This window comes from Oratosquilla oratoria, chromosome 28 (assembly GCF_046742065.1).
Source record: "Oratosquilla oratoria isolate Oo_2021 chromosome 28, ASM4674206v1, whole genome shotgun sequence".
NCBI lineage: Eukaryota > Metazoa > Arthropoda > Malacostraca > Stomatopoda > Squillidae > Oratosquilla > Oratosquilla oratoria.
In genome coordinates, this window is record NC_134804.1 from 44,388,714 (window position 1) to 44,406,138 (window position 17,425).

Sequence of the window (17,425 nt, forward strand, 5' to 3'; positions counted from 1 at the left end):
TGTGTGCATGACCTTACACAAACTTCTTGCACACATCTGACGTGCCATCTTGCAGTCCAGAAATGCCAAAATTTTCAGCCTTTGGCAGAGCTCAAAACCCAATCACTGAAGTAGTAGTCCACCACAATAACACCAAATTGTTTGCACATGAAAATTTCTCAGGGGTAAGGGGTGGAATATGGCAAGGAAATATGCACTTTTGAAGTGAAGTTTTGCCAGTGATGGGTATATTGAAAGCATTAAGTTTGTGGGCAATGTGGGACATTAGACATGCGATGGCTTTATGGTGGGTTTCGAGTTGATGTTCAGACATCTGGGCAAACAGGACTGCAGTTTCTATTCATTAGGTTAGGGGTGGAAGACCATTATAGTTTCCTAGGCATGTGGGGTTGTAAAAATACCCAACTTTCTTACAAAGTTGGGTTGGAACCATTTTCTTCCAATTCTGAACTAGCCTTGACAGATCATTGTATGATAAGGTGCATTAAGATCAGGGATGACAGTATACAATTGTTAGTATGGGTGTTATTGGGGTATTTCAGAAAATAGAGCTCTTCCAAGAAGCTAATATTATAGGAGCAGGTTAAGGAAGTCTGGTTGGCAAAGATGCAAATGTGACACATCAAGGTCAGTCACTTGGCAGGCATTGTATTAAAGGTCAAGGTACAGTTACAAAGAAAATGCTGCACCAACTCTTGCCCATGGATCCTTCATGCAGTGTTGTAGTCCTGTTTTAACATTGAACTATAATGTGCATTTTATTTCGCACAGCAGTACTACACTGGACTTAGAACACGTTAGTACATCTTAGTTGATGTATGGTGACTAATGGGGAGTCTGCTTAAGCAATTTTACTTAGGTAGTTCTTTATCACTTCTGGAGGATCCAAATCCTCAATTGGGGTTCAGGCTAACTAGAGCCAAGAACCATAATTTCCAGGGAAGAGGGTTTCCCAATAATGGTCCCAGAGATTCTTTGACCACTTCTCTAGCTGTAGCTAGCAGTTGCTGACAAGGCAATAGGAAAAAATGAATAATTTAGAACATGTGAGAATGGACCCTATATAAGTACAATGCTTCACTTGGGTTCTTTTGTGTGGTTGACAAGTACACAAAACCAACAAGTACGACATTGACGTAAGTGGAGTAGGAAACACTGTCTTACGAGTTTATTCCTAACTAGTTTCAAATACCTGCAAAACTAGTCAGGAATAAACTCAAGACTAATACTCCTGTTTCCTACTCCACTTCAATCTGTCAATGTCCCAAGCATAACGTTGTACAAAAAAGGCCGAAATTTCACAAGGGGTTTCTATTAATGGACTAGTTCTTGTGGTTAAATTTTGTCTGCAATTTAGCAGCCCATTCCAAGGCAGGAAAGCAAGACCGTTTGCCCCCACCCAGACAGTTATTGGGGGGGTGGATTTCAACAAGACTGGTCTATACAGGTACTAGTAACCATATACATGCACTCTTATAGCACGTTCCAACTCGTACACGTTTACACATTTGATCCTGGGCAACTAGGCTTCAAAATACATGGGAGAAAATAATTATATAAATGGCAAGACACTGCTAACTGGTTGAACAAGGTAGAAATAGATGACACTGGACTAGTTCGAAATTAATTCTTAACCAGTTTTGCCTTACACTTCTTTGAAGGAATCTGAAGCTTATGGCAATCCCAGTTAGGAATTAACTTTGAACTACAGCAACATTTCCTTTACTCCACTTTGTTCAGTTATATACCAACTACTAGGCAACACAATAGGACAAGACATGAACATCCTTTCAGTACATTAGTTATACTACAGAAATTATTAAATTAAAAATTTGCATAGACCCATTAGGCAACCAAGATTACAGTATTTGGTTTCCACATTTCAGTACTTCAAGATTCTGAAATACTTGATGTAAATGCCCCTTTCACATTAACTAAAATTCAGACATTCGTACTTATACCATTACAGTTACAGTATTCAAGTGCAAGGAGTGGTCACAAAAAAAAAGGATTTAATATACCTGCATTCTCTTTTTTCTTAGCTCTCAAATAAAAACAGCATCATAAAATTTCCAGTTAAATGTATACATATTACACAACTGAATGCAAGTCAAATGAAACCCATTCCCCATGTGTTCACACCAAAACCGCTTCAAACATGTGTATTTGCATCCTCTTGCCAACTCTCGCCAACACTTGTCTATCAACAATGTCTGCACTGCATCGGCACAACTCATCACAAGCTAAACTACATTCCAAAATAAATACATCACCATGTGTTTACACTTTTACGTGCTCAACCTTTCACTCGATTACAAACAAGCTTAAATTGCAAAAATGGGTCCAACTTCAAACTTCCTAATATATACACCATCCTGAAGACCAACTCTAATACTTCCAAATAATCCATAATTCATGCTGGCACAACTAATTAACAAGCTTACAATCAATGTTGGAGTATGTACTATGCACTTGCAAGTCACCAGCTGGACTTTCAATTACTAACATCACATCAACTCAGCACCTTGCACCAAGTTACATTTTTGTCATATTCATGTAATACACTAAAACAGGCATTGCATTTCTCTATATAAACCAGGTAAATCAACAACATCAATAAAAAAAAATAAAAGTGGCAGTTACAAGTAACTATGTAACAAGAGATAAGTGGAGAAAATTAATATAAAACCTACAAAATTCATTAAATGAATTGACCTTAAAGCCGTACAATTCATTCAATGAAATGATGACGTAAGTTTAAAGGTCCATACCCAAACGTAAACAAACAACTAACCTCCTGCATATTGAGCCGGTTTTCCAAGTGCCCCACGCACCGAAGTTAAAGTTCGATCCTATATGTACGTATCTAAGTACTTAATACACTGTAGAATATACAGTAGATGTTTATATTGCTAAATAATTTAGCAATGTTTGTTACGTAACACCATGGGCACTTCCACTGCACCGGCCTCAGGTTACGTGGCTTGTCAAAGATGGCTGCCGGTCCGCCATTTCGGAGTCGCCCAGCCGAAGTAGAAAGGAGTCATTTTTTCAGAAATTAGTTTTCTTGCACTTCCTGAACAATTCGCACCGCAAACACTTGTATATTTAATAAGCAACAAGTTATTTAGCTATTTTTCAGTAATTGTAAGCTGAAGACTCACGGATGACCAAGAAATTTCAAGATTGCACAGAGCAAGTCAGATTCCACCAACACTACGTCTGTCGGCCATATTCCCACTACCCACAATGCTCAGCGGTATGACGTAGTCCACACAGGGTGGTTCAAAAGTATAAGAAAAATCCGGATGTAGCCAGTTAATGGCGCCTAGTTTAAATCACTTAAACTCAACCTGAAAGTGTTTATCAAGTAATGTCATTATCTTTATGTGTACATTTGCAAAGTGGATGAAAATCATACCAACAGATACGTTAAACATCTTTATTTACAAGTATTACATGCATTGATCAATGGAATATCATGTCACCTGAGAATACTTGCGGCATTATCAATAAACACTGTAAATCTGAAAGTAGCAAGGATGCCTTGCAAAACATCGCAGCGTTATCTACCATAATGCACAATAATACTTCCCATGGGACTAAACGGTCGAGATCCTGGAAGAAACTACAACTTCTTTGCCTTCCTCGGTCTTGGAGAACTGTTCCAAGAGATGGGTGTGACGTCTGTGATGGAAACCACGCTGAGGCCTCCCATGGTCAAGCCTTTCATAGCGGACTGCAATAAAAAAGAAATCAAAAAATCAGAATTAGACAACTATGAAATTATGTCAGATTGTATTTGCTAATTTAAAGTTTCCCTCTTCCCAGTTATAATGGAAAATCTGCACAACCTTTGGCGAAACTGTAGGGAAAACAAGACTTATATAACCATCAGGAATGGCACAACGCAGTAAATGGATCCCACGTATATTCAAAGTTACACTTCCTATTAGGGCTAATTCTACATTTTTACATGCTTTCGTGCCTTGGTACAATGACAATATAGCGTTACCTCGTTTCGTTCATACCATAAGCTACCCTAATCCCCATTTTAACTAAACTATTCCTCTTATCCATATGTGCGCATATGGTGTGTACGGGTCGTTTTTTGCCACTATCGATGTGGCGTGGAGATTGGTTCCGGGTCCTTCCAAATTCATAATGGAATCATTCAACTACAATGAAATACATCGATACCTTTGACAATCTATATGCACTTGCTTGACATTACCTCGCAAAATTACTTCGACCCATACGACAGTACCCTTCTTCACTTAAATGCAAAAAACCACAAGATCCTTCCAATCACGACAATATCAGTGTCCCAAAGATGACACGCTGAACGTGTTGTAATGTCAGAACGCGGCGTTGAAGTGACCACTGTCACTAGATGGCAGGACTGACAAATTAACGATGAAACTATTTAGGAATAAACCTTTACAAATGGGCCGAGGTAATCTAAGTTGCGGGGGATATGTCACCTCAATGAATCTGTGTGTGGATTCAAATCCTAATTCGGAACAACTTGGTCAAGATGCACTAGCTTAATACTATCTAGAGACCTGTCAAAAAGTGACAAAAGAGACAGCTGTTATTAACAATTAAAATAATAATTGAAAGGGCCTCACGTGAGCGTGTTACCCTATGGTCCACGTGTTATGGGAAGGGGGGTGGTTGTTGAGAAGGAACGGGTTATTGGGGGTGGAGGATGAAGGAAGTATGTGTGGGGGGAATGGATGAAGGAAGGGGAGAGGGGCGTGTGTGGGGGTTCGAGAGGGAATGCTCGCACGGGGTGGGAGGATGAGAGGGACTGTGTGAGAGGGGGTACAAAGGAAATACTGTAGGAAGTACATGGGGGCAAGCGGAAACTAATACGTGTAGAGTAGTAGTAGTATATGGGGGGACAATAGTGTGTGGTGGTAAAAGAAGAAAGCTCGTGGGGGAACGGAAAGTCTGGGGAAATCTCTAGTGTCTAGGGGCATGTGATGATTGCATAAGAGATTAAATTATGTTGGGGGTGAGAAGGGAGTATGTTGGGGGATGAGAGGGAAGTATATTGGGGGACGAGAGGGGAGTTTGTTGGCAGGTTGAGAGGAAGTGCGGAGGGGTGAGAGGAAATGTGTGGGGAAGGATGGGAGGAAGTGTGTGGGAAGGATGGGAGGAAGTGTGTGGGAAGGATGGGAGGAAGTGTGTGGGAAGGATGGGAGGAAGTGTGTGGGAAGGATGGGAGAAGTGTGTGGAAAGATGGGAGAAGTGTGTGGAAAGGATGGGAGAAGTGTGTGGAAAGGATGGGAGAAGTGTGTGGAAAGGATGGGAGAAGTGTGTGGAAAGGATGGGAGAAGTGTGTGGAAAGGATGGGAGAAGTGTGTGGAAAGGATGGGAGAAGTGTGTGGAAAGGATGGGAGGAAGTGTGTGGAAAGGATGGGAGGAAGTGTGTGGAAAGGATGGGAGGAAGTGTGTGGAAAGGATGGGAGGAAGTGCGTGGGAAGTATGGGAGGAAGTGCGTGGGAAGGATGGAAGGAAGTGTGTGGGGACAAGAGGGAAGTGCATGGCAAGTGCGAGGTGTGTGGTTATGGGTGGGGAGCGAGAAGTGTGGGGAGATAGTGTGTGGGGCGAGTAGGTGCAAGTGTGTGTGTGTGGGGGGCGAGTAAGTACAAGTGTGTGTGAGGGCGAGAAAGTGCAAGTGTGTGTGGGGGGTGAGCTAAGTGCGGGTGTGGGGGGGTGAGCTAAGCGATTGTGTGGGACGAGTTGAATGTGATTGTATGGGAGAGAGACGAGTATGTGCATGTGATTTTTGGTGTGTGTGAATTGTGTGAGGGGACAAGTGTGTGTGTGTGGAGTTGTGTGGGCATGGGATGAGAAGTGTATGGGGAGCGAGATAAGTGTGTGCGAAAAAGATGTGTATGGGGTGAGAACTGAAGGATAATTTTGTGTGGGGGTGGGGAAGACAAGCGAGGGATAATTTTGAGGGGGGAGGGGGAAGAGGTGTGTGTGGGGGGAGGGGGAAGAGGTGTGTGGGGGGAGGGGGAAGAGGTGTGTGTGTGGGGGGAGGGGGAAGAGGTGTGTGTGTGTGGGGGAGGGGGAAGAGGTGTGTGTGTGGGGGGAGGGGGAAGAGGTGTGTGGGGGGAGGGGGAAGAGGTGTGTGGGGGGAGGGGGAAGAGGTGTGGGGGAGGGGGAAGAGGTGTGTGGGGGAGGGGGAAGAGGTGTGTGAATGGGGGATGAAGAGGTGTGTGTGTGGGGGGGGGAAGATGTGTGTGTGTGTGGGGAGGGGGAAGAGGTGTGTGTGTGTGTGGGGGGAGGGGGAAGAGGTTGTGTGGGGAGGGGGAAGAGGTTGAGGGGAGGGGGAAGAGGTTGAGGGGAGGGGGAAGAGGTTGAGGGGAGGGGGAAGAGGTTGAGGGGAGGGGGAAGAGGTTGAGGGGAGGGGGAAGAGGTTGAGGGGAGGGGGAAGAGGTTGTGTGTGTGTGTGTGTGTGTGTGGGGAGGGGGAAGAGGCGTGTGGGGGAGGGGGAGAGATGTGTGTGTGGGGGAGGGGGAGAGATGTGTGTGTGGGGGGGAGAGATGTGTGTGTGGGGGGAGAGATGTGTGTGTGGGGAGGGGGAGAGATGTGTGGGGGGGAGGGGGAGAGATGTGTGGGGTGGAGGGGAAGAGGTGTGTATGTGTGTGGGGAAGAGGTGTGTATGTGTGTGGGGAAGATATGTGTGTATGTGTGTGGGGAAGATATGTGTATGTGTGTGTGGGGAAGATATGTGTATATGTGTGTGGGGAAGATATGTGTATATGTGTGTGGGGAAGATATGTGTATATGTGTGTGGGGAAGATACGTGTATATGTGTGTGGGGAAGAGATGTGTGTATGTGTGTGGGGAAGAGATGTGTGTATGTGTGTGGGGAAGAGGTGTGTGTGTGTGTGGGGAAGAGATGTGTGTGTGTGTGTGGGGAAGAGATGTGTGTATGTGTGTGGGAAGAGATGTGTGTATGTGTGTGGGAAGAGATGTGTGTATGTGTGTGGGGAAGAGATGTGTGTATGTGTGTGGGGAAGAGATGTGTGTATGTGTGTGGGGAAGAGATGTGTGTATGTGTGTGGGGAAGAGATGTGTGTATGTGTGTGGGGAAGAGATGTGTGTATGTGTGTGGGGAAGAGATGTGTGTATGTGTGTGGGGAAGAGATGTGTGTATGTGTGTGGGGAAGAGATGTGTGTATGTGTGTGGGGAAGAGATGATGTGTGTGGGCAAGAGATGTGTGTATGTGTGTGGGGGGAAAAGATGTGTGTATGTGTGTGGGGAAGAGATGTGTATGCGTGTGGGGAAGAGATGTGTATGCGTGTGGGGAAGAGATGTGTATGCGTGTGGGGAAGAGATGTGTGTATGTGGGGGGAAGATGCATGTGTGGGGAGAAATAGTACAGGGAAGTGTGTGTGGGGAGAAATAGTACAGGGAAGTGTGTGTGGGGGGAGAATTGTTTGTAAAGAGACAAGAACAGGGTGAAGTGTGTGTGTGTGGGGGGGGCAAGTTATGGGTTGAAAGGAATGGTAAGGATGAAGCGCGCCCGCATATGGAAAATGGATGAGGAGTCCTGAAGGGCGATTTCATGGGGGGGGGGGGGGTTACGAAATTAGCCTCGACATACACTCGGTCCATGCATTAAGGGCCACAAACACAGCTGACAAACCCCGAGGACTGGGTATATAAAATAGGGAAATTAACATGTCCACTGGTACTGGTACATTTTTCCAAAAGGTCTTCCTCATCCAATGTCCTTGGGTTCAAGCTCCTAACCTTTATACCTTTTTTGTCAAAAATTAGATTTTTACTGGCCATATTACATCCTTAAGATACTTCAAACTTTTCCTTGTTTGGCCATACTTCATACTTAAATCTAAAACAGAATAGTTTTCCTAATGCTACCACATCCTCTTCATCACAAGTTTTTGTTTATGTGCTCATGGACAAGTGTGCCCAATACTTGGAAGTCTTGCTTCCATCCTATTACAGAATTCCACAACTCCCACCTAATGCTTGAATGGAAAGCCACTAAGTCAAACTGGCAAAAGTCAAAGTATCTTATAAAGAAAACTTTGGAAGGTTTATAGTCCAAGACGTAAGTCATTTGCTGAATGTCTGGGGGGGAAGCAGTCAAATTATCATCTCTCCTCAAGATTTGTTGAAAGATCTAGCTCAGACACAAAGTCCCAGCCACTTAGGATTGCACATAATAATGGCTGAGAGGAGTTGTCAGGTTTTCAAAATGGGCAGTACCATCTTGGAGGGCTACTGCTAACAGGTACCAATCATCTACAAAATTCCTTGCTCTTATGCCATGAACCTTCAGTAATAATTTGTTTTCCAGATCTTCATGCTATCAGAGATGGGTAGCTTTTCATTCCAGCACATAACGTGCAAAAACATTGTAAGTGTCAGCACCAACCCTTGAGGGACTCCATAGTGTGTACAATTTTACTACTGCTGCTCAAGGACCAGTCCTTTGGTTTCATGCATTCCAAGATACTAGCTTACTAGTAGTAGTAGTACTAGAAGACAACGAAGATGGGATACCTCACTGAATGCATCAGTCAGATATTCCAAGGTTCCTCTATGGAGTAATACACTGGTCATCTTCCCATCACAAACACTTCCATTATGAAACATGTTGAAATTCACTCCATCTTTGTTACATGCAAAAACTTTAAATTGCAGTATATGAATACATGTTCATGGGTTATCTTCAGCATCTTCAACTACTCACACTTTAGCATGAATTCTATTTGACCAGATTTTTGTCTTCCATGCTCTACTATTTAGCCTGCATCAAAACCATCAATATACCTTCCATATTTTTTCAATTTGTTCCAATGTCCTCCAGTTACTCTTATCATTTGCTCAAATTTCTTAAGACTAGTATGTTCCCTTTTAGTTTTTATAATTTTCTACAAAATTTTTGTTCTAGCTAAATCTTTCAACATCTGACCAGGCAATTGTCTGAAACCCTTTTGGGTTATATTTTAACTTTCATCACATTTCTTAGGTGGACCCACACTAATGCCTACTTCAATCTATGGTGAATCAGATTCTCGACCCTTCCCTCCATGAGTCATGACCATTAATGAAATCGCATGGCTGTCAACAATTTTCATCAACACGTTTCTAGGAAAATTACAGCATGTAATACTATATCCTCCATTGCTGCAAGTATTTTTCACATCTTGGCTTACTAAAACTTCATTTCTACCCCATCTCCAACACTCTGCAGCAAAATAAATGTTCAATGGTTCCATTCTTTAAACAGTTACCTAATTTCCATGAAAGATTTCAAACTCTTTCTATATATCAATCAATGAATTCGTGTAAAAATTCGGTCTGTCATGACACTAATGGGCTCTAGTATTACTTGCGCAATAGTGCTATGGGACCCCAATAGGTCTATTATCCGCTCTCTAATCTCTGGAGATGTGCATAATCTGTACAATTTGTACACAGCATAATATACATTAAAAGCCATACTTGTAAATGATTAAAGACAGCATCAGCTATGATAACTAAAAGTAACGAGTTAAAGAAACTATAAGAGTGAGAGGAGACTACACACCCAAGTTAAAGAAACATTAAGTGCAAGAGGTGACTACACACCTGCCAAGGTGGATTTACCAACTAAAACCCCAATGTTAAACCACCAAATTTCCCATGTCAAATCCTGCTTTGTTACTTTGTATATTCTGGTATTTATAGGTGACCAATAACTTCTTCCAATTTTAATTCAGCAACTGCACATTAATGTGGATCTGGGAATGCAGTATGTAAAATTTCCTGCTTCATGTAAATTTGACAAATTTAGGTTTCTAGACGTCTTCCCAATGAAATAATTTAATGGCTATCATCAGCTGTTAAATGTGCATGTACTCGTGATATATATATATGAAATGTATGCATACCTGTATATACACATACACAACTCTATGACAGTGCCCCCCTCCCAACCAAATTTCTTATGGGGAGTACAGCTTAGTTACAAAGTTAACTTTTGGATGAGGAACTTGCAAAGGCAAGGAAACACAGGACTTCTTGAATAAATCAATGCACAACGACTTGTCATCAAATCCACTGGTTTCTCCCTAATTGGATGGCAGCCAACCCAAGCATGCTCTCCCTAAGCCAAGTATACAACGATGTCAACAATTTACTATTTTTGACAATTGAAAATACTTTCCAAGTTTTGTGGAATGGCGTCCTATAGTTTCCCAACCAACTGAAGTAAAGAATTTTACTCTATAGGAAAATAGTGTGCAGACATTTCAGGCATTTTTTACTCCATTGGAAAATTGTGGGTACAAGGAATATCCAGTGTATGACCTATTTGCATGGACAGTTGATGCCAGGCAAACTAAGCATATGTCGTGCACGATATCCCTTTAGCAACAGGGCCAAGCCTTTGCAAACAACTGTCAATACTTAAGATCAATGAAAGTGGCCTTCGACTACATGGATGAAAATATGGTTAAGAAAATTACTCCATTGATAAGACCGAAACTAGAATATGCTATGTCAGTGTGGGCACTAAGCACACAGAAAAACACAAAGAAATTAGAAAGAATCCAAAGAGCGGCGACAAAGATGGCACCCACACCATCAAATTTGATGCATGAACATAGATGGGAGAAATTACAGCTGTCAACATTGGAGCAGAGAAGGGAGAGGCAACCTGTTGACCATCTTCAGAATTATGAAAGGGATGGAAGTTCGATAGAGATGACCTATTGAAATGGGACAAGAGAGAAACAAGAGGACATGATAAAAAGCTAAAGAAGGACAGTTACAGAAGAGACCTGAAAAAGAACAGTTTCCCACACAGAGTGATTGATGTCTGGAACAAATTAATATTGAAAGCCAGAACTATACACGTGTTCAAAAATAAATTGGAGATACGAAAATAGGTCACATCAAGCATGGCTCTCATCCCGTAAAATACAACTAGGTAAATACATTACTTTGAATACCTTGGATACACATACAGCTTTCAACAATTTTCATGGTACCAAAAATCTTGTTTATAACTGGATGCAAATGAATGATTATAAATACAAAAATCTATGGATTCTCAATCATTGAAAAGAAATATACCAGTATTCAGGGAATTGAACAGTATAAAACTACCAATATCCAAGATTTTTACATCATTGGGAGGGTGATACACTAAAGGAAGGCAAATATTGGCGTCCAATCCTGGAAACCTGGATTAGTAGCAAAGAACCCATGCTCCAGTACAGAATATGTGATGATATAGATGGATAAATTGCTGGCAGTGTCTAGTGTGGTTCCAAAGGCTATTCTGGTACCTGTACGGTTCCTACTGTATACCTAGCAATTGTTTCCCTAATAGCCTAAGCGGAGTGTGAACATCAATACAAAGAAATACATATTCTTGGCACCTGTGGAAATGAAGACATGAAAAAATAATTCATGTACAATTCATCCAAAACTGCAGCACACAGCAGTCACTACTCCTAAAACAAGAAAAGGCAACCAAAATAATCCCAAATCTAAACAAGCTATACCAGGTATTTGGATCAGTTATTAATAATTTGTACAGATGACCTACTGACATGGGGTAACTGTCATAGGTTGAAAAAGGACTTCTTAAATTATTTTTTAGTTTGCAACATAGGTGCATAGATTTGAGGAAGAAACATGAAAGGAAGTAAACAAGTAATACAAACTAAAATACAAGCCAACAAATAAGTCAAGACCAATCTAACATGGGGAGGTAATGAGATGAAACTCCATGAGCACTAAACTACCAAATTTAGGTGTACAAGTTGACCATATCCTTCACCAGCATGAAGTCTGTCTGGGTGATGAAATACTTGATAAGGGAGGCCTAGTATATAATTTAGAATCTAAGCTTAATACAATAGGAAGATGGCTGAAAATAACAAGAACAAAGATTGGTTTAGGGAGTAAGGAGGTAGGCCAATTATGCAACGCAGAAATACAAAAATTCGAAAAAGGGTAATGAACCTTGGATCTAAAGGTCCGGTTCCCAGTTGGGAAAATAAATGAAAATAAATAAAAATAAATCAAATAAACAAAATAAAAAAGTAAAAAATAAATATGAATATAAACAAAATTGCTACAATATAATACAATGCATCACATACACATGCATACATCTATGAAATAAGTTATTTTATTTCATTCAGAAAATCAAGTAGATAAGAAATAAAAGTGGAGAGAATAGACATGTGGAGCAAATGTGTTGAAAAGAGGTTTTGAGAATAGAATGAAAGTGGAGAATAGAATAAAAGTATAGAAAAAATGTAAATAGAAAAGTGTAGAGAATAGAACAAAAGTGTAGAGAACAGAACAAAAGTGTAGAGGTGAGTAAAAGTGTACAGGAATAAAGGTGTAGAGAATAGAAAAAAGTGTAGAATACAAAAAAAAGTGTAGAGAATAGAACAAAAGTGTAGAGAATAGAACAAAAGTGTAGAGAATAGAACAAAAGTGTAGAGAATAGAACAAAAGTGTAGAGAATAGAACAAAAGTGTAGAGAATAGAACAAAAGTGTAGAGAATAGAACAAAAGTGTAGAGAATAGAACAAAAGTGTAGAGAATAGAGTAAAAGTGTAGAGGATATAGTAAGTGTAGAGGATAGAGTAAAAGTGTAGAGGATAGAGTAAAAGTGTAGAGGATAGAGTAAAAGTGTAGAGGATAGAGTAAAAGTGTAGAGGATAGAGTAAAAGTGTAGAGGATTGAGTAAAAGTGTAGGATAGAATAAAAGTGTAAAGGATAGAATAAAAGTGTAGAGAATGGAAAATTGTGGAGATAGGAAACTGGAGAATGAAACAAAGTGTGGAGAATGAACCAGTGTGGAGAATGAAACAGTGTGGAGAATGAAACAAAAGCGTGGAGAATGAAACAGAAGTGTGGAGAATGAAACAGAAGTGTAGATAATAGAACAAAAGTGTAGAGAATGAAACAGAAGTGTAGATAATAGAACAAAAGTGTAGAGAAAAGATAAGTGTAGAATAGAACAAAAGTGTAGAATACAATGAATGTGTATGGAATAGAATAGAATGAATGCGTAGAGATTAGAATAAAAGTGTAGAGATTAGAATAAAAGTGTAGAGAATAGAATACAAGTGTAGAGAATAGAATACAAGTGTGGAGAAAAGAATACAAGTGTGGAGAAAAGAATACAAGTGTGGAGAATAGAACAAAAGTGTGGAGAATAGAACAAAAGTGTGGAGAATAGAACAAAAGTGTGGAGAATAGAACCAAAGTGTGGAGAATAGAACCAAAGTGTGGAGAATAGAACCAAGTGTGGAGAATAGAACCAAAGTGTGTAGAATGGAACCAAAGTGTGTAGAATGGAACCAAAGTGTGTAGAATGGAACCAAAGTGTGTAGAATGGAACCAAAGTGTGGAGAATGGAACCAAAGTGTGGAGAATGGAACCAAAGTGTGGAGAATGGCACCAAAGTGTGGAGAATGGCACCAAAGTGTGGAGAATGGCACCAAAGTGTGTAGAATGGAACCAAAGTGTGTAGAATGGAACCAAAGTGTGTAGAATAGAACCAAAGTGTGGAGAATAGAACAAGTGTGGAGAATAGAACAAGTGTAGATAATAGAACAAGTGTAGATAATAGAACAAGAGTAGAGAACAGAACAAAAGTAGAGAATAGAAAAGTAGATTAGAATAGAAAAAAAGAAGAGAATAGAACAAAAGTGTAAATAATAGAGCAAAAGTGTAGAGAAAAGATAAGTGTAGAAAATAGAATGAATGTAGATAATAAAAAACTGTAGAAGAAAAGTGTGGAGAATAGAACAAATGTGTGGAGAATAGAACAAGTGTAGAGAATAGAACAAGTGTAGAGAATAGAACAAGTGTAGAGAATAGAACAAAAGTAAAGAATAGAACAAAAGTAGAGAATAGAACAAAAGTAGAGAATAGAACAAAAGTTTAGAGAAAAGATAAGTGAAGAATAGAACAAAGTGTAGAGAATAGAATGAATGTGGATAAATAAAACTAGAGAATACGATGAAAGTGGAGAATAGAATAAAAGTGTAGAGAATGGAATAAAAGTGTAGAAATAGAATACGAATGTAAAGGACAGGGAAAAGTGTAGAGCATAGGGACAGAAGTGTAGAGGATAGGGACAAAGGTGTAGAGGATAGGGACAAAGGAGTATGGGATAGAGAATGGTGCAGAGGATAAAGAAAAAGTGTAGAGAATAGTGTGCAGAGACTAGACTGTAGAACAGGGACAAAGTGTAAAGAATACATAAAAGTTTGGCTTGGTACAAAAGTGGACTGGTTGAGTAGGATGAGGGTTTGAAGTAGGGAGATGGTCATCATTGAAATACTGGTTTTGAGAAGCAAGTTTTATAAAATGTGATGTATGATACTGGGATCTGAGAAGCATTGTTGGGGTTACAAGGTTGGATAGATCAGAAACAAGTGGGGGGGGGGGGGGGGAGTGAGGAGAACAGTGGTGGAAAAAGATGGAAAATAGGGTTGACGAAAGAATACTGGGATGGTTTGGACACATGGAAAGAATGGGTGAAAATAAGTAAACGATGTATGGAAGGCAGAGGTGGATGGAAAGAACACAAGGTGGCAGCAGGGGATGGGATGGATGGATGGGATGAAGGAATCATTGTACACGGGGGGGATGTCTGTTGAGAAAAGGGAGAAAGCAGACAATAGGGTGTGTGTGTGTGTGTGTGTGTGTGTGTGTGTGTGTGTGTGTGTGTGTGTGTGTGTGTGTGTGTGTGTGAAGAATGGAAAGTAGATTGCGAGTGGTTGTGCGAATGATATTTTGACAGTAGAACATCTCCCCATCTTCAATGCTGCATGATAAGAGATAATTGTGTGCGTGTATGTTGCTGCTTCAGTGAAGAAGCCTTACTGCGTGTGTGCTAGGTCTTGCTGCAATGCTTCTGACCCAGGACCATGGGCGGGATGCAGCAATGAGAGGGGTGGTGGATGGGAGTGGAATTATGCCATTTAACTTTGGCATGAGGTGCATTTGTAGACAGATTAGCTTCATTTAGCAGAAAACTAAGTGCTTTGCTACTAATCCTTGCATGTAGTATAATCCATACACAGCAATTCTCTACTCACCCCTACATCCTGCCTTCTTACTTCCTTGCTCAACAGACAATCCCCTCTTGCCCACTGTCCACCTAATATCATCCGTTGTCCCCTCCAGTTTACAGACTCCACCTCTGCCTTCCACACCTTTCACTACTAGTTCTTTCTATGCATCAAAAAGATCCCAGACTTGTTCATCAGCACTTTCTGCCATCTCCATCACAGCACTCGACTTGTTTCCAACTATATCCAACCTTGTAACCCCTACCACACTTAGAATTCATCTTAAACACAAGCTTATCCTCTCTGCACCTCTAAAATCACAAATCTCTGCTCCATATAGTGCTATCGACATTATCATTCCTTCATACAATCTTCTCTTTGCACCAATTCTAACATGGCTATCTAAAACCTTTTTAATTCCCCTAGGCATTTACTTGCTTCTCTCAATCTACAATTTATTTCCAAGAGGAACGTCCCTCCATATATATATATATATATATATATATATATATATATATATATATATATACACACTCATTCTCTGCTGAAAAGGACCTCGGATAGTGGTGAAAATACAAAAATTTTTGTCCATCTTATCTTGTTCCCCAACAGTGGGTCAGCAAATCTTATTTTACAAATGTGCTACATTTATACATTCCTAATTGTGAGTGTATATATATATATAGTGTATATATGGATGTGTATATATGTGTGTGTGTGTATATATATAAATATATATTATATAAATAATATATAAATATATATTATATAAATATTTATATAAATAATAATATATTATATATATATCATATATATAATATATATTATATATATATTTTATTATACATATTATATATATACATACATTATATATATATATATTATATATACATATAATTATATACATATTATATACATATATACATACATATATATTCATATACATACATACATATATACATACATATCTGTACATACATATATATATATACGTATATACGTACATATACACACACACACACACATATATATACATACATACTATATATATATACATATATATATATATATATACATACACATATATATATATATATACATACACATATATACATATACATACATATACATACATATATATATTATACATATACATACATATATATATATACATATACATACATATATATATACATTATACATACATATATATATACATATACATACATATATATATACATATACATACATAATATATACATATACATACATATATATACACATACATACATATATATATATATATATACATATATATATACATATACATACATATATATATAAATATACATACATATATATATACATACATATATATATACATACATATATACATACATACATACATATATCCATACATACATACATACATATATACATACATATATACACACACGTCTGCATATTTATATATGTATAATATATATATATGTGTATATGTATGTATGTATATATTTATATACAAATATTTATATATATATATATTTATATCCATACAAATATTTATATATATATATTCATATCCATATAAATATTTATATATATATATTTATATCCATATAAATATTTATATACATATATATATGTGTATATACTAATATATGTACACACTATGTGTGTGTATGTATATATATATGTACACACAACTATTCCTAATATATTTTAGTGTATTTCACTGGCAAAGTCCTTAATAAATGCTGGAGGACACATCAAGAGGGACCAGGATTTTAATTATTCTTCGGTACACCACCCTCCCAACATGTCAAAATTCAATAGAAGCAAGAACCACACAAGCACAACTACATTCAGGTCACTATTCAGCATAAAATTAATACCAAAATCAGACTAGGCCTGGCCTAGGACGTGAAACCATGCCAACAAACATGTACAATAACAGCTTTGGATATTTGTCTATTTTCATCTCACTCACTCGTACTTTTTGCATCTATAATATGTCAACTTCAACTACTAATCTTTGTAATGTTCCCCCTACATTTTAATATTAAGGGTCGGTGAAAAGATAATTCTCACAACCATCACGCCACCAAAGCACCATTCTGTTGCATACACAACCTAGGTTAGGTTATGAAAATATAAGTTTATGCCCCCCCCAGATAATTACAGTTGCTTGATTCGCATCCAGAACAGGAAAAAATTCTCCCAAACTTGGCAGGCTCCTAGCAATATTTCTTCTCCAGTTGTTCAAGAACTTTAATTGTTCCTTAGTTCTCTATATTCCATGGTCGTCTTCTTCCCCTTTGTTTTCCTCGTTAGACTT

At 38.9% G+C, this 17,425-nt stretch overlaps 2 protein-coding genes across 7 annotated transcripts in view; both read right to left on the reverse strand.

Moving 5' to 3' along the window:
- Chd1 (chromodomain-helicase-DNA-binding protein 1) overlaps positions 1–3,257 on the reverse strand; it is a 61,000-nt gene extending 57,743 nt beyond the window's left edge. For all 6 annotated transcript variants that reach the window (XM_076211338.1, XM_076211339.1, XM_076211335.1 and 3 more), the window contains exon 1: positions 2,795–3,257. In XM_076211338.1, the coding sequence (XP_076067453.1) occupies positions 2,795–2,803 (9 nt within the window). In that variant the 5' untranslated portion in view covers positions 2,804–3,257. The remainder of the gene's footprint in view (positions 1–2,794) is intronic.
- Positions 3,258–3,428: 171 nt separating this feature from the next.
- mRpS11 (mitochondrial ribosomal protein S11) overlaps positions 3,429–17,425 on the reverse strand; it is a 16,192-nt gene continuing 2,195 nt past the window's right edge. Inside the window, exon 5 of the mRNA XM_076211340.1 lies at positions 3,429–3,739. Within this exon, the coding sequence (XP_076067455.1) occupies positions 3,629–3,739 (111 nt within the window). The 3' untranslated portion in view covers positions 3,429–3,628. The remainder of the gene's footprint in view (positions 3,740–17,425) is intronic.